Below are 16,484 nucleotides of genomic sequence, written 5' to 3'. Positions count from 1 at the left end.
CGGCGTCAGTAAATACTATTTTCCTTGATACTTTAATGTTATTTGCATAATGTTAGTGCTAGCGTCATTTGCATTAATCATTTTTTTAATATTAGTATTGAACAAAATTATTCGTGAAAGTATTAAAATTGAATACTTGCAATATATTGAAAGATCAATTAGTTTCATTTTTATTATTTAATATATTAGCTTATAAATACAAATATTAAATAGCCAATCACATAAACACAATTTATTTATTAAATAACAAACAATCAGTAATCCCATACATAGTTCAAAACATAGCTACAACAAAAATAAAAAATATATACTTGCTTCAACAAAATTAACGGTTGCTATAAAACTACCCCTGAACTATTTGTTGTGGTTTTGGAAAACAAAAAAAGCTAGTCACCATTGGTCGGTGCTTTTCGACGGCGAGCCTCTTATAAAAACGACGTGTTAAGGAATGCAAAGAGCCATTTAATTATCCTAATATATTGTTATGGTCGCAAAGATCGTGGTAATAAATAAGCGTTTGAACCGAATTTGGTCAGGGCGGTAGATGAATACGAAAGGAGTATTGCATTTATTTCATTTGCATTTATAATTTCCTGCGTTTTTTTTAATGTACTTGCGATGTTTTGCTAAGATTATTTTCTTGGCTCTTGCGCATTTTTGTCCACATTACTGCACCAACTGCTAAAGTGCGATGATCCTACAGTTTTTTATCCATTTTTGATTCAATTCCATCGGACGGCCTTCATTATGCGTCCGCAAGTGCCTCGGTCGCCACCGGTTCAGGTAGCCTGGCGTTTCGCTCCAAACGTGACCTTAGGTATTCGATACGCTTGTTATTTTTAATTAAAATGGTCCTTTATGAGTTTTTGATGTGGTGTAATTTGATAATTTGCGAAATAAATATCCTTTAATCGAATTTATGATAAAAACTGGTTTAATGTCCGTTGTGTTAACGCATACCAAGCTATTGATATAGGGTTGGCTGGTCGGTTGATATTACAGCGGAGGAGGGCGAGGTGTCAGAGGCAAGCATCCTGCTGTGAGCAGGCATTGTGATCGACAGCTTGTTTACTAAAAATATGCATAATGAATTTATAATGGCCCGCCCGGCATGTCACGACGGTTCTGATCGGATATGTACCTTAAAGTGTACCAATAAATAATATTAATCATTCAGTATGTGCATGAGAAAAACGTGATGTAAATTCCATACAGCTTAATCATTAAGTTTTAAAAGCTGTTGAAAAGTTAGAGTGTGAGAGACTAATTGCGCCACCGTGGTGTTCCCACGTTAAAATGCACGCAATGTTTGAGTATACATTTAGCATTCGATTGTTTTAGTGCGGGCTGGCTGAGACGTCTGCATGGTAAACATTGAACATCCCACCAAACTCAGTGCCGCTGCCTCTCGTATTTAAGGAATTTTATGAAACGGATATTCTACGAAAACAGCTATAAATTGATTCACGATACTATTCTGGTTAATTATAAATAAAAGTCAAGTAAGTGGGCCAAAATAGTCGGGTACTTTACGAAACTATATAAATCAGCAATTTATGCGCTTCAAATTTTGGAAACAGTCTGAATTCCTTACAACTCTTTATTACGTGGTTGGATGTTTAGAACATTCGTAGAAGTAATTATATACGGTGCTTGAAAATAGCTGTTATATTGAATGCGAGCGCGTCGTCCAGGCGGGGCGCCCATCGCTTCGATTCGTTACGTCAATCTCACAATTTTTTCACTATGAAATCTTCATAGAGTAAGTTGACATCGCGGTACAATGCTAGCATGCGGTGCATATGCATTGTCACCGTTTTCTTTAAAAATATTTTGACATTTCCTTTATTTGTTCCCCTGAGATATTTCACAAACAAAATCGTGTCGATCCCTTTGTGCGCCGTGTTTTAATTTGATTTATTTCTTCACGACAAAATGCTGCTGCGCGGTACATCCTGCGCGGTCCGGCCTTAGGGCGGCGATGTTTGTCAATTTGTTAGCACGTCTATTGGCATTTTCTGTAGTACAAACAAAAAGCAGCGTGTCTATATCGTTTTAAATTGTTTCCTAAAGATCCATTAAGAATAAAGAACACTTGGCGTTTTTTTCATTGCGAATTACTGGAACAATATTTACTAAGAGCTTAACACATAGTTCAACTGTGAAATTTTATATCAATAATTTTTTTGTTTAAGAGCTTCGAACAAATTTTTTTATCAAGTTAATGTTCATGTAAATGCAAGAGACGATAAAAGTCTACGATCTTAGCTCTTAGACCTAGAAATACACCAATAAGTAACATACAGTATTATACATTTCCAGCGTTGCAAGGAGAAACTGAACACGCTTGCGATCAGCGTCATGAATCAATGGCCAGGAGTTCGGCTGCGGGTCATCGAGGGCTGGGACGAAGAGAACTCTCATGTGGACAATTCTTTACACTACGAAGGCAGAGCCGTTGACCTCACTACCAGCGATCGCGATAGAAGCAAATACGGAATGCTAGCAAGATTGGCAGTTGAAGCAGGCTTCGACTGGGTGTTCTATGAAAGCCGTTCCTATATACATTGTTCTGTTAAGACAGGTTTGTTGCAATCGATTATATTAGTCCATAAAATATTCCTATCTAACCCTATAACGTTCGCATAATATACAATTAATAATTAGATATTACCTCTTACAATAATTCAATAATAACAGTTATTGTACAGTTGTGTTTGTTATGTATTTATCCGTCGTTAAAATATTATAAGATTGTTTACTTTGATAAGGTATATAAGCTTTAATGAAATCAGTATAGTTTTATTACTAAAGCAATACAATCACCTCTGGTGTTTAAAAAATCAATCATCTGTATTGGTATAGTAGGTATATAAGTTTAAAGCGGGCGATCAATCCCATGGACCAAATATTATATAGTTAAGCTTTACAAGAAGAATGCACCTCAAACAGCTTCCCGCGCTCGCTCGCTGGCGGTGTCGATCAAACGAACGAACAAGCCTCTTGTTAACGCAGTTTCCTTGTCGCACTTTCAAAAAATCGTATTCATATCTTCCTCACACGCAGCCGCATCGCAGCCAATCCCCCACTTCTATAATTATGCCGGTGATTCAATAGCTACTATAGTTATGAGTATATATGGAACATAACGATGAGAGAAACAACTATTTATGTGTACATGTTTAGTTGATAAAAGCAATCTTTTTGGAAGGTTTCGACCAATTTGATATGTGTTATAGGCCAATGTTAAGGTAATGTTTTTCAAATACAGTAATAGACAGACAAGTATGAAACAGTCAGCCATTTAACGATTAATTCACTCGTGATGAAATTCTGTTGCTTTGTCACAGATGTTTCCGTAAACATTTTTCTAATTTCGTTTGAATGAAGTAGATATAAATAGTAAGATATGTTTGTTCTCAAGCTGTTTAGACTTTAGGGGCAATAAAATTTCCAAAACTAAAGTATCGTTCGATCAAATCGATCGCAATTTGTTCCAATGTATATATTCATTTATTCCGGCATGTTGTTGGTTCGGGGCTTTTTATTAATTTGGAGTATATAAATAATTAATGCGCTTTGTGTCTGCGGTCGTGGCTCCCTGTGCGGGGTCAAGGCCAGGCACATCACGAATTCTTCTGCCACCACCTGTACATACACTTTTCTATTTTAATGCCATTAAACGTACTTAACAGTTGGTGCAAAATATTTGCGTTCATCCATTGAAAGCGATTCGGGGTTACTATGGTTCAATATAATTTCCTTATCTGAATGTGAGTCGATATGTTTCATCTAAGGAATGTCGTCGAAACCTTTTAAAAGTAACTCATGTACCGAAATGTGTGTAACGTAATAAATTGCTATTACAATTCATTGTTATTTACGAAATTAATTAAAGTCATATCTGTCGAAAATGTCAATGCGAGACTTGTAAGGCGCCTCCCTTCATATAATCACGATCGGTGAACCAGTCCGAAGCATGACGCGCTCTCGTGAAGTACCACACTTGATCATCTGACCGCCAATAAAATATCCACCGTTTTTATTTCACGTTCAATTAATTGATTTTCATTGGCCGCACTTGATTATCTTTTTTTTCTCTTATATAAACGTTTTATACAACTTTACATACATATGTCGTTATTGTACATGTTATGAGATAAATTTCAAATTGAATTCTTCTAAACAACTCAAAACTTTTTTGCTATTCTCAATTTGTCACGTTGCGACGTGTTTTGTTTATAAAAGACATCAACGCGCTCGCCCAACATATTATAGTGTGTTTGATTTCAATGAAATCTTATTATTTATAGTGCCTTGGATAGTATCATGCTACATTCAGTACCACTTACACAATGTGTTGATTGTAAATAGTTAAAATTTAAGTATGAAGTATTGCCTATACATGAATCGTATAAGTATACTAGCGGTTTGTTCACTCATTAATGATCAATATGAAATGTCAAAATCACGCGGAATGAGTCAAAGGTTTTAAACGATTCTAGGAAGAATAATTTGATAGCCTTTAATGGTAGGAACATAAAGGAGGTGCAAATGGGCGTGACTGAGCGAAGCAGGTCACGAGGCGAGACGACCGGTGAAGGACGAGCCGATCTAGACACTAATCGCTAGGGAATCAATCAGCGCTAAAAAAGTGTAACGATCTGGCTAATGGAGCCAATAACTTTTATATACCTACAGCCGTAAGCCCAAAGAATCTGATCCAGTGATCAGAGTTACGGCCTACGGCTTACTTTATTCTGTGGCCAGAAGTTTAAATGTAGAATACATAATGTATTATCGCGACATTCAATTCCAACATTTTTTATTTATTACAGTTTATCTCTCTGCTCTGTAAACGTGAAATACAAAACGTCCGCAATAGCTTACAATTACATGTAAATAACACACTGAAAAGTATACCTAAATACTGTGTTGTCTTATTTCACATATTTCTGTTCCATATTGTATTTGATGTATGTGTATATAACATAACCCACTTTACTCGAATCCATTTCTTGAATAGAGCCATATTTCATGAATCGATTTCCCTTAAAGTACCTCATAAAGCTATTGTGAATGCAAACTATTTGAGTTTCATGATTATGGTCCTTGTAAACCTCAATATTTAAGAGGAATCGGCGCTTTCGACGATATTATATTTCATTATTATAATATTACTTTCATTAATTTAATTCAGAGTATTAGATTTAAAATGGTACATTGAGTTTGATCACTAGTAATAGTTTGTTGAATGTAAAATAAAGTACTGAAAAATAAATTCAAGCCTAAATAGTTTGGTTTCGGTTCTTAAGCTTAAGATATAGATTACATTTGATACAAAAACCCTTGTATGATAAAAAAAACTATCTACTTTTCTCACAATCTGTTCTATGGATGAAATGTAAAGGTGGAGCTATAATATCGTATTACGCGATGATTAGCCATTTTGGCGAGTGCATGATTCAAGACTTGAATGACTTCATTGGCTAATCGGTCATGCACTTGAATTGTGGATAGTGCAGGCGCAGTCGGGCGAACGACACTCGACACCACATCCCGGAAGGCTGCGGCTGCACTGTTGCACGTTCCCACACTCACTCAGCATACTTCATTCAATTTTTTCATTCATTCATATTGCTGGACTCGGAAGTGTACTACATATTTTGGTTAATTAAACGAACATTGTCGTTAACACAAATTTATTTCTTATGATACCGCAATAGTAATTATTACAAACGTTTTAGATCGAGTTACATAATCGGTGATAGCCTTCCTATAAAATTATGTCAGTCTATTGTACATTTAATATTTATATGCTTAATCAATGTCGACGTATTCTTTATTTATTCTTATTTAATATTGTGTAATAAACTTGACTAATGTAATCGTTATTTAATTCTCACTAATGCGCTTCTTTCTTTGACTGTCCTCGACATCAAAAAATAAATTGATGCTCGTAGTGAGACGACTGACACAGTATTTGTTTTCAACTTTGATTTACATATAATTTATTTAAAGTATCTAATTAATAATACGTAAAATCAATAAACGTTGCAGTGTTTAAATATTTAGCTCTAAGGAAGCCATAACAAAGGGGTTCAATGTACCATAAAGTGACCGAGATGAGGCTGATTATGGCAATAAACGTGCGGAGGAATTGAAATTTCCATTAAATTCGTATAAAATCTTCACTCCATTACTACTATCGGCGTTAAATGAATCGTCTAATATATTATTCAATGTCATAACTTCCAGCCGGCAATAACTCAGTGAGTTATGATAATCTGTAACTTTACAATCTATGTGCGAAAGCGAATGTTTATTTGCAGTCTGATATATTTTATTATGATATTTGCAAGTAGATGGATGAGTTACAAAGCCATACGTTGAAGATATTGCGATCGACCCATTGCGGGTTCTGTAAATGGTTAAGGTACATAAATTTTTATTCATCCACTCGCTTAATACCTGTATGATTCTGATATATTGAACAGATTAAACGGTAATGGTTACGCATTTCACATTTAGTGATTAGGAATTTACTTTTAAAAATTTCGTTACGGTTTTAAGATGACTTGCGGTTGCGTGTCTATTAATGGTACCTTTATCTACACTGCAGGGGACGATTCGATTAATGTTTAACTTATAAATCGCTCAATGCCTAAACATTAAAAAATATATCAAAATGATGCGTGTGTTGTGTGAATCATGAGGCCGAGCACGGCATTTGCATGGATTCGCGTCGGCTAATTGCTAGTATGCGTGAAATAAATCAGATAGTTTCTTCGAGCTGGGGGCATCAGAACATTGTTGCATTTTAAATCTGATTTTTGATTCGCTGCTATTTAATTTATATACATATATTGAGGATTTTTTTAACGGTTGTCAAATAAAGGCATTAAACTATAGCCAAATACGTGAGACATTTAATATATTTAATGGATCACATAGTGTATGTGACGAAGAGTCGTGTCATATCAGGCTGGCATGGTCAGGCGCCGCCTAGCTCTCCCGGTGGTCTTGGCGGGGCGGGGTCGCCGCGGCCACTCGGAGCGCTCGCCCCGCCGCCCCGCGCGCCCCGCGCTCACCCCGACGGCGCCCGCGAGCCTTGCTCCCGCGTCGCTTATCGGACCATCTTCAACCTAACTTGTGTCACGCCACTGTATACTAGGCTATTAGGAATTTTAAGCGAACAAAGCTTTTGATAATGTTGCTTCAGAAAATTTGTTACTGCTGAAGAAATTAAAAAAAAATTGGTTTGAACGAAATATAGAACGATGTATATGAAACGAGTAAAAAGTAACTTAGCCAACCCTATATGTTATAATATAATAAAGTCTATTTAGTTGTGTACAAATTCAATAAGTATATATTTCGAAAATAGTTTTTTACTCATGAGCCACTAAAGCTCAGGATACCCAAAGGTGGCCGACACCTTTTATTGAAGCGCGCAATATGTTCACCAGACAACAAACAAAGTTTTGACAATAAGAGTTTGACTTTAAACGAAATCTAATTTGTGCGGTTATTGTGTAATGCGATACGGTCGGTCCCGCTCAGTCGCTTTGTGGACAAGGATCGCCCGAATTTATCGCTCGGTTACACAACAAATCAAATTTTAACGAGCTCGCGCAAAGATGCCATTACGTTTACGATAATCCACCGCCACTGCTCATTTAACCGTGTAATTGCAGTACCCTACGCATTCACCAAGAAACTAACATCCGAACTTGATCGCTTGACAAAATGCTTTCTATGGCGTTCCATTGAAATCGGGATTCTGGTACGAAAGTTTACTTCTCGGATTAGAATCATCCCATTTCACCTTATCTCCTTGATGCCATTTATTTGCACGTAAATATAACTTTTTTGTACCTGGATTATACACAGGTACAGTTTAAGCTGGATCAGGATTTAAATAAATACATTATAATAAACAAATATAGTTAGTTAGTCTTTCCTTGATTTTCTGCCCTTAGTTTTTTACAAACAATGGATTAGATTAACAAAACGGATTCGATTTTTTATCGTTCACAAATTTGTTTAGGCTGGTTAATATTTCCTTGAATTTTTACCTTTCACGTGAGTCACAGGTGATAATCTGTATTTCTTACATAGGATTCTCACACGGATACAAAAGAATTACCTGTATGAGATTCGACTTATCTGCAGTTAAACCATGAGCAGATATCTCTCGGCCGGAGAATAAAAGAACCTTTGCAATGCCCTTTTGTTTTGTATCTTATCGGATTTTAATTACGGGCGTAGAACAATCTCGTTATACCTTAAAAGGATATGTGTAAGATTGCATTGAGTTAATTTGCTGACTGCTGCTGTAAAGCGCTTACACGACTTAAAGTCCGATTTTTAATGTTTAGCTACATAGTTGATTTAAATGTAGATTTGTTAAATTTAATTTGTAAATTTAGGTTAATCTAAGCTTTTTTTGTGACAACAAAAGTTAATTTTCTTTACAGAATCATCAGTAGGAACTGGTGCCGGGTGCTTCCCGTCTGGCTCTGTAGTGTTTACAGAATCTGGTCCACAGGATATAAGTACCCTGAAGAAAGGAGACAGAGTGCTCGCCGCTGATGACGACGGCAAAATGGTTTACTCAGAGGTAAAACTCAAAAATATTTAGTAAATAACATTTTATTATACCTATATAAATTGTTTTTTTTTAGTCGAGCATTGATACCATAAGTTTATATCTATATAATTTATTGTTATTTATTAAGCATACAAATAAAAATAAATTTTAATCATAACGTATTTTTTATGCATAACTCTAAAAATTTAACATATATACAGTATTTTAATTTAGTAGAAGTTGAAAAATACGACAAATAGAAATTGTGATACATTATTCTAATTAAATTCTAAATTTTTCAGATTCTTACGTTTATCGATCGAGATCCGAATACTACGCGAAGTTTCGTCGAAGTAACCGCAGAAAATGGTGTCACGATAACAGCGACACCATCGCATTTGCTGCTTTTAGCTGCTGCTGACAGCTGGCGAGAAGTATTCGCTGCAAATATACAAATAGGCGATATTCTATTAACAAGAGGTCAAGGCAGTGTCATGCGACCCTCGAAAGTTATAAAGACCCGAATCGTCACCAAGAGAGGTGTGTTCGCGCCATTAACAAATGTAGGAACCATTATAGTAGACGATGCGCTCGCGTCATGTTATGCAATAGTCAATAGTCACTCTTTAGCGCACGCCGCAATGGCTCCCCTTCGATGGATGTCGAGTTGGAGCAATTCAAACGAAATATCGAAAGGTGTTCATTGGTATGCTAAAGCTTTATACGGCATTGGCGACTTTGTATTACCGTCCTCTTATAAATATCGCTAAAAGTTTTATTTTATAAAGTACTGCGCGCGGGACGTGCCTTCTCTACGCTTGTACATAAAACTGTAAATACCTGTCAAAATATACATGTAAATATCAAGAATCATTGTATTGTTTTCAAAAAAATTATGACTTCAGTATGCTTACCACAATTGGGTTATTTATTAAGTAGTATTAGCGATTTGCAAGATTTTTATTGTTTAGTTAATCTAGCATATTTGTAAATTGTGTCGGTATTGTTATTCTGCACAATGCAGAAGTAATTGTCTGTATGCGCTTATGTTTTAGTTAATGTTGTAGATATATTTTGTTAGTTTAAATAAATTATCTTTCGTGTATATTATTAGGTCTCTCTTGACGCAAAACAGTATTCAAATTTTGTTTGTAACTAGACATTCCATGGCTCTAATCTGTTGTTATACTTACAATCTACATTCGTTTAAATCATAGATAAAATAATGAAATTGTGATCTTGGTACCTAAACCAGTGCCTTAAGATTTTATTTATTGTTATATAGGCTAGTTAGCTATTTAAAAAATTGATAAACGAATGCTTAACCTATTAATAATAATTTATTTTGCTGCTTTCGTTGTATTAATATTTTTGTCTATTAATTGATTGCACTATTTATTTTTCTCTCTACAAATATGCATTAAGATTTTCTTTATTTATTTCAACAGTTTATAAGAATGGAAAATAAGTAGTATACAAGCCAAGTATACAAGTAATTAAGCTATTATATTTAAAATGGCGATACAAAAATACCTTACTAATATTATCTATCTGTTATGTATAAAATAACCACAAATTGAGACGCATAACATTAATAGTTTAAACGTTTAAAAAAAAAATTAATTGAGATGTTCCATATACAAATACAACTTCAATACATACCACATATTGTTATTTTTAACTGCTGAGTGGCAGTCATTTACAATTTATATAAATATATGTATATATATTTTTACAGGACAATAACAAATTTTAAAGCAATATTTCATCACCCGACTGTGACTTATATGCGTACATTTTTGTGATAATCGAAAATTGAAAGCTTATAAAGGGAGACAGTTATTTTAGGTGATTTCGTTCGTGAATACGTTATATTTTCTTTACAATAAGGCTTTCTACGACTGACACTTCGAAAGACTTTATAGCAAAAGCTATTAATATTTTATACGCAATCACATAAATGATTGTTAAAGTGATCTGAACTGAAGCTGGGTTCCTATAGTTAATGTAATGTATTTTGAAGAAAAAATGTTATTGTACAAAGCGCATGCATGTTCATTTTCATAAATAAAAACAAATGATGTTAGATGTATTACAATTAATATTTTTCTGCATATTTAGTAACTTATAATGTAATATCAGAGCTTTAACTAATATTTGACAATAAAGGTATGCCATATAATTGCCATATTAATAGCTTAGTAGGTTATATTTTAGCTAATTCTATTCACCAGAATTTTAGTAAAATTAATAATTTTCTCGTTCGACTGCTCTTCCGAATATTGCTTGTGGTAAATATTGTATTCAATTCCAGTATACATTTATAAGGAAAATAATTAACACTGTACGAAATAGGCTAAAGTATATTCTCGTAATATAAACGTATGGTATATTATTATTACGTATATTTAAGTTGTTTTACAGTTAAGTATTGTACTAAAATGTTGCCCTTGTAAAATAAATTATACTTTACAATAGAAACTTTCTATACTCTTATTATAATTTATTTATTGACATTATATTTAATGAAATCATTTGTTCACCTGTGTCCTTATGGTTTTCACGAATGATTAATTATTAAGGTAATTCGAAGCTTTTAAATGCTGAGAATAATTTTTATACATGTGTACGACGAAACTGAGTAACTAAATAAAAAGTTGGCTTTCACAGAAATTGTATTTTTTAAATCTATTTTCCTGGTCCTCTTTAATTCCTGTCTGTTTACTTTGTACTTCTATGGAATAAATATATAATTAAAATAAATTATAATTAATTTCAACAAAAATCAGAACTACCTTCATACACTACAAGCACTAGAACATTTTTAAGGGGCTCCCAGCTCTCTCTCACCAGCTCTCAAATAAAAAAGCATCATAAAAATCGGTTCACCAGTAAAAGGTTAGAAGGTAACAAATAAAAAAATTAATATAGTCGAATTGAATAACATCCTCCTTTCTTCGAAGTCGGTTGAAAATTACAAGGAATGTTATGTTATGTTCATCACAAATTGTGAAATAAAAAGGAACTCTCCGGCGGGGAATCGAACCCCGGTCTCCCGCGTGACAGGCGGGGATACTGACCACTATACTACCGAAGACTTGAGGTTCTGATCGAAATTAAGTATCAAAAATAATATTAAAATGATTTATGTAATAACATCGTTATATATACATTTATATTACATACAATTGTTTACGTGTGTTATCATACATAGAATAAAACAAAGTCGCTTTCCAATGTACGTATTAATGCTTAGGTCTTTGTAGCTACGCAACAGATACAATGCGAGTTTTTTTAAAAGAGTGATTTAAAATAAAAATATATGTTTTAATCACCATTGCACTCATGCGGAGCCGGGGTTGACCTAAAAATATGTATGCAATATTGGTCATATATAGATATAATATAAAATGTTAAAACACTCATAGGAGGCCTGTGTCCCAGCAGTGGGAACATATAAGGGCTGATGATGATGATGATGACACATTAACGTGGTTTTCTTGTTTATTTTTATTAAACAACACAGAACATATAACATATTAGCATATAGTATTCATCCGTTAATGGTCTACCTACTTAATTGATTGAAAGTTTTTTTTAAATCGAATCAATAGTTCTAGTCCTGAGATCACCCTGTTCAAGCGTACAAAATCTTTCGGTTTATATTATTATGCTATAGTACAGATAACTTAACTATTCTAGGCTATAGACTATCGACAGCTTATTGAAAGAATTGTAAATATTCGATTCGATGATTGATTGAAAGAATTGTAAATATTCGTTTACTTTTTAAAACATAGGCGTGCCTGTTTATGACTCGGGAATTGTTTCTCAAGTTTGTCAATTCATTTTATTCAAGTCATTACATTTTTTTTTATATCACACTAATATTGTAAATGTGAAATTTTGTTTGTTTGAATGTTTGTCCATCAATCACGCTGAAACTGCTGAACGGATTTTGATAAAATTTGATATACAAATAGGGTATGAGCAGACTAATCTTTTTCGATTAAATGAACCCTTGGGATAATTAAATTATTAAATTATTTATAGTGTCCTAATTCCAAGCGGTCAAAGTCGTGGGCGGAAGCTAGTATTACCAGTATTATGTTATCTGTAGTATTACATATAAATATAAACTGTGTCTCTATCTATCAGCTGGTTTTAGGATAGCGCCATCTATTGTTTTTAGCGCCATCTAATATTCTTTATGCGAACTTTTTAATTCATGTCAGTCAGATTCGAATGGCGTTCTTTCTAGTCTCTCTAGCACCTCTCTAGTAAGACTTATGTACGGTCTTTCATATTCATACGTAAACGCAAACTCACAAGCCGTATTATTATACCACTCTTTACCCAAAAATGTGGGATGGCATTACATTACTTTTTCAATACATGATCGCAAACATTCCTTCTTTGTGCGAATGCTTTTAGGCATGTGAGTGACCCGGACTAGAATAAAATAAATCACGATTTTGAGATTAATTATCTATACTATTTATTGGATATAATATCTAATCTTATTGGATTTACAATATTGATTAGCTTTTCCTGGAATCTTAGTAGACCAGAATCTAATAATAAATACCACACGAAGAGATTATAAATCTGTAGTAAGTTCATTGTATATATAATTAAGTCTTATTGGAATTCTATAAATATGTAGTTCTTTTCTCCTATTCTGACTATATTTTTGCCTTTTTCTTGTTAAAACGTTATACAATTATCTCATATAACAACATAATCAATACTAAATAAATAAAATAGCAAAAATATTTCATACTAGCTGTTCGCCCGTGTTACATTTATAGCCTATGTCACTCACTGAAGTTTCACCTTTCTGATAGTTCAATTTTTGAAACCGGTCCCGTGGGTTTTGGGTGAAAATGTGATAAACGTACAAAAATACAAAAGTTTCCTCTTTATGATATAAGTATAGATATATGATTAATCCATTCCTTCATCATGGTGTCAATTTATCGTGTCGTCAATCATTCCCTTATCCCTTAAAAGCGGGCATCGTTATCAATTTATAAAATACGGAAGCACAAATATTGCCATAACTGATTTTTTATTTATTGTATCTATGAAAATGTATATAGAATTGATTAAATTATCCTTATCAAAAAGAGCTTTCTGAATAGAGCGCGCAAAAACTTAATTTCAACTGTAACTTCAACACGAACAATGACGTTATCTGATTGTTGTCCCTATAGTTACACTTTCCTGCAATAACTTGTTGTATACGGTAATAAATCATTTTGTTTCAAAAACGATTGCTCTATTTCTTTCGAGCATTATATTACGCTTCACTCTAGAATGGCAATGGAAGTATAGCAATGTGATTTAACGACAAACACTACGAAGAGTAATCGTTGATAGCTCTAGTTCCTATCCACACTGGCTGAATCAGTAATATTTCAGAATTGAAGGAGGACGCACGTTGTAGTACTTACTACTGAAACGATTCTCTTTTACGATACTTATATACTTACAATATTTCTCCATAGTAATAATTCATCACGTGATTTTGTATTAATCACGTGAATAATTAGTTGTTACAGCAAATAATTTTATCTATAGTAAAAATTGCTGAACACTGTCATAAAGTTTTCGTATTGAAAGTTCGACGTTTCGATCTGCGATTAAATTGATTAAGGTTGATTTTACCTTCACTGTGAAGCATATTGTAATAATTGGCACTGACACGTGAAATAAGGTAGGTGCGATTGATTATTATTATTTTTTTATTATTTCATTAGATATACGTTCATAAATTTGAATCCCTATCATTTGGATTAATCCTGAACAAATAGGATTATTTACATAGATTTTACAATACACCGTGTATTGTGTAAATCCCATACTACTAACTTTTATTGATGTGAAAGCTTGCTATTGGTATAAATGTTTGCTCAAGTAAAAGTTACCATTATTTTTCTTTTATATGGAAAACATTGTAACAACAAACCCAACATTGTAAACATTGTAAAAACATTGAAATCAAAACAAACGTAACATAACGTAACGTAATGACTTTTGTTTTCTATTGCTTGTTTGACTCCTAACTTAGAAGCTTGGACTTCTCGTCAGATTTCAGTACTGTATATTTTTATGTTATATGTTTCTTGGATATATATTAAAAGGCCGATAAAATTCATAACATCAGGGGGCCCTCTTGCTCTTTTACTTGCTCTTACATAAAAAAGATATCACCTGAACCTCGGACATTGGCTGAGTTTGAAACTACATAGTATAAAACAAAGTCGCTTACCGCCGTCTCTGTGTCTCTATACTTAAATTTGCACAACGGATTTTGATAGGTTACCTTTTATTTGAGAGAGATAATATTAAGAAGGGGGTGGATTATTTATGCGTGTAACCGGGGTATGAAAAAATATATTTAACAATACTGAAGGGTCATTGGAATTCATTAAAAATGAAATATTGGTTTATAGGTACAATTTTTGCTAACCAGCTAATTTATAAAAAATGAACACTGAAAGTGTCGTTCCTATGTATAAGAAGAATTATCACCTTCAGATATTGTTATAACGTGCAAATTTTATACAAAAATTTCTTTAAAATTCATTCTTGGCACGTGTTTATCTTTAAGTACCTATAAAATTTTTATTTGTTAACATTTATGAACAGAACATATTGTTTTGGGATTAGTAACGCGTTATATGTTTCATTATCAGAAATATCATGCAATTTAAATCTTTGCTCTAGAGAAACATACTTTTAAATTAGCTTCCCGCGTCTGTCCCTATATGTATGTTTGTATGTGTGTATGCACAAAAGATTGATTGATGATGGGGTTTTTTTTTAATAGATAGAGTGATTCAAGAAGAAGGTTTGTATTTATAATAACATCTATTAAACTACTCCGAATTTAACTCGTGCGAAGCCGTGAGCGAAAGCAAGTAAGAATCAAAATAGCTAATGGTATGAGTTATTACGATACGCAAAATAACGTTATTAAAACTTTAGTACAAGTTTCTTGGCTCTATCCACGAGAAAGTACTTTCATTAAATTTGAATCATATTCATAAGACAATATTTGGCGACATCATTTCTCTTTCATCTTTTAATAATTTGAGTTTACTCTCTGTTGGCGCTTGTTCCTTTAGCTACACATTTCTCGAAAGACTTTGATTTGTTCAATTTTTTGAACTTATCTTACAGTAAAAGATAAAAGATTACCGCAAGCCATTATCGAGAAATACGCATTTTGATAGAACATGGATTGACCTACATAATATTTATACTTGTCGAACAAGTCACTTCTAGTATTCAGATTTGATCCAAAAAACTGATACAACCGATCTTAGTAGATTTATTACAAGTCAGAAATCTTTGATAAAACACCCTTCATTATATATACGCAATAACTCATCGCGGAATTAGTTGTTTTTTTTAATGTTTTGCCCTTACCGTCTTACATTAACTTATTTATGACCTGTGATTCGGAAGTAAACATGATAGATTTAGGGCTTCGGTTAGTGCTTGTTTGCCCGAAAAAATGATAAATGCTAACGCTAATTTAAAAGAATACTTCTAGCTATAGTATTATGTTATTTCTGTTTCTAGTAAAAGATGCTAAGCGTAGCATTTAATTGTATGTACTGTATCGTAATTACATATTAAAATTTGTTTACAAAAAGTATTTCATAAATATCTACATAGCTAATATGAAATACCGCCCTTTTAAGTATCATATTAAGTAAATCGCTTCAGAGGGACACGTTATTAGCGTTTATAAACATGACTTATACAATGATTGACAACTTAATTTACGGTATATATACGGTATACTTAGTCTGGCCATAAATACTGTTACACTTAATTATAAAAATATATTACATTTGAATTTCGAATCTGTCATTTT

At 33.2% G+C, this 16,484-nt stretch overlaps 1 protein-coding gene and 1 non-coding gene across 2 annotated transcripts in view; one reads left to right on the top strand and one right to left on the bottom strand.

The window, feature by feature from the left end:
• Window positions 1-9,888, top strand: part of LOC119838409 (tiggy-winkle hedgehog protein) — a 29,435-nt gene extending 19,547 nt beyond the window's left edge. The window contains exons 2-4 of the mRNA XM_038364348.1: window positions 2,323-2,584; window positions 8,481-8,623; window positions 8,896-9,888. Of these exons, the coding sequence (XP_038220276.1) occupies window positions 2,323-2,584; window positions 8,481-8,623; window positions 8,896-9,363 (873 nt within the window). The 3' untranslated portion in view covers window positions 9,364-9,888. The remainder of the gene's footprint in view (window positions 1-2,322; window positions 2,585-8,480; window positions 8,624-8,895) is intronic.
• Window positions 9,889-11,618: 1,730 nt separating this feature from the next.
• Trnad-guc lies at window positions 11,619-11,690 on the bottom strand. The gene has a single exon. It is a non-coding gene; the product is annotated as a tRNA-Asp (tRNA).
• Between the last annotated feature and the right edge of the window lie 4,794 nt (window positions 11,691-16,484).

The sequence above is a fragment of the Zerene cesonia genome, unplaced genomic scaffold (assembly GCF_012273895.1).
Source record: "Zerene cesonia ecotype Mississippi unplaced genomic scaffold, Zerene_cesonia_1.1 Zces_u002, whole genome shotgun sequence".
NCBI lineage: Eukaryota > Metazoa > Arthropoda > Insecta > Lepidoptera > Pieridae > Zerene > Zerene cesonia.
This window is presented reverse-complemented; position numbering and strand designations above follow the sequence as displayed.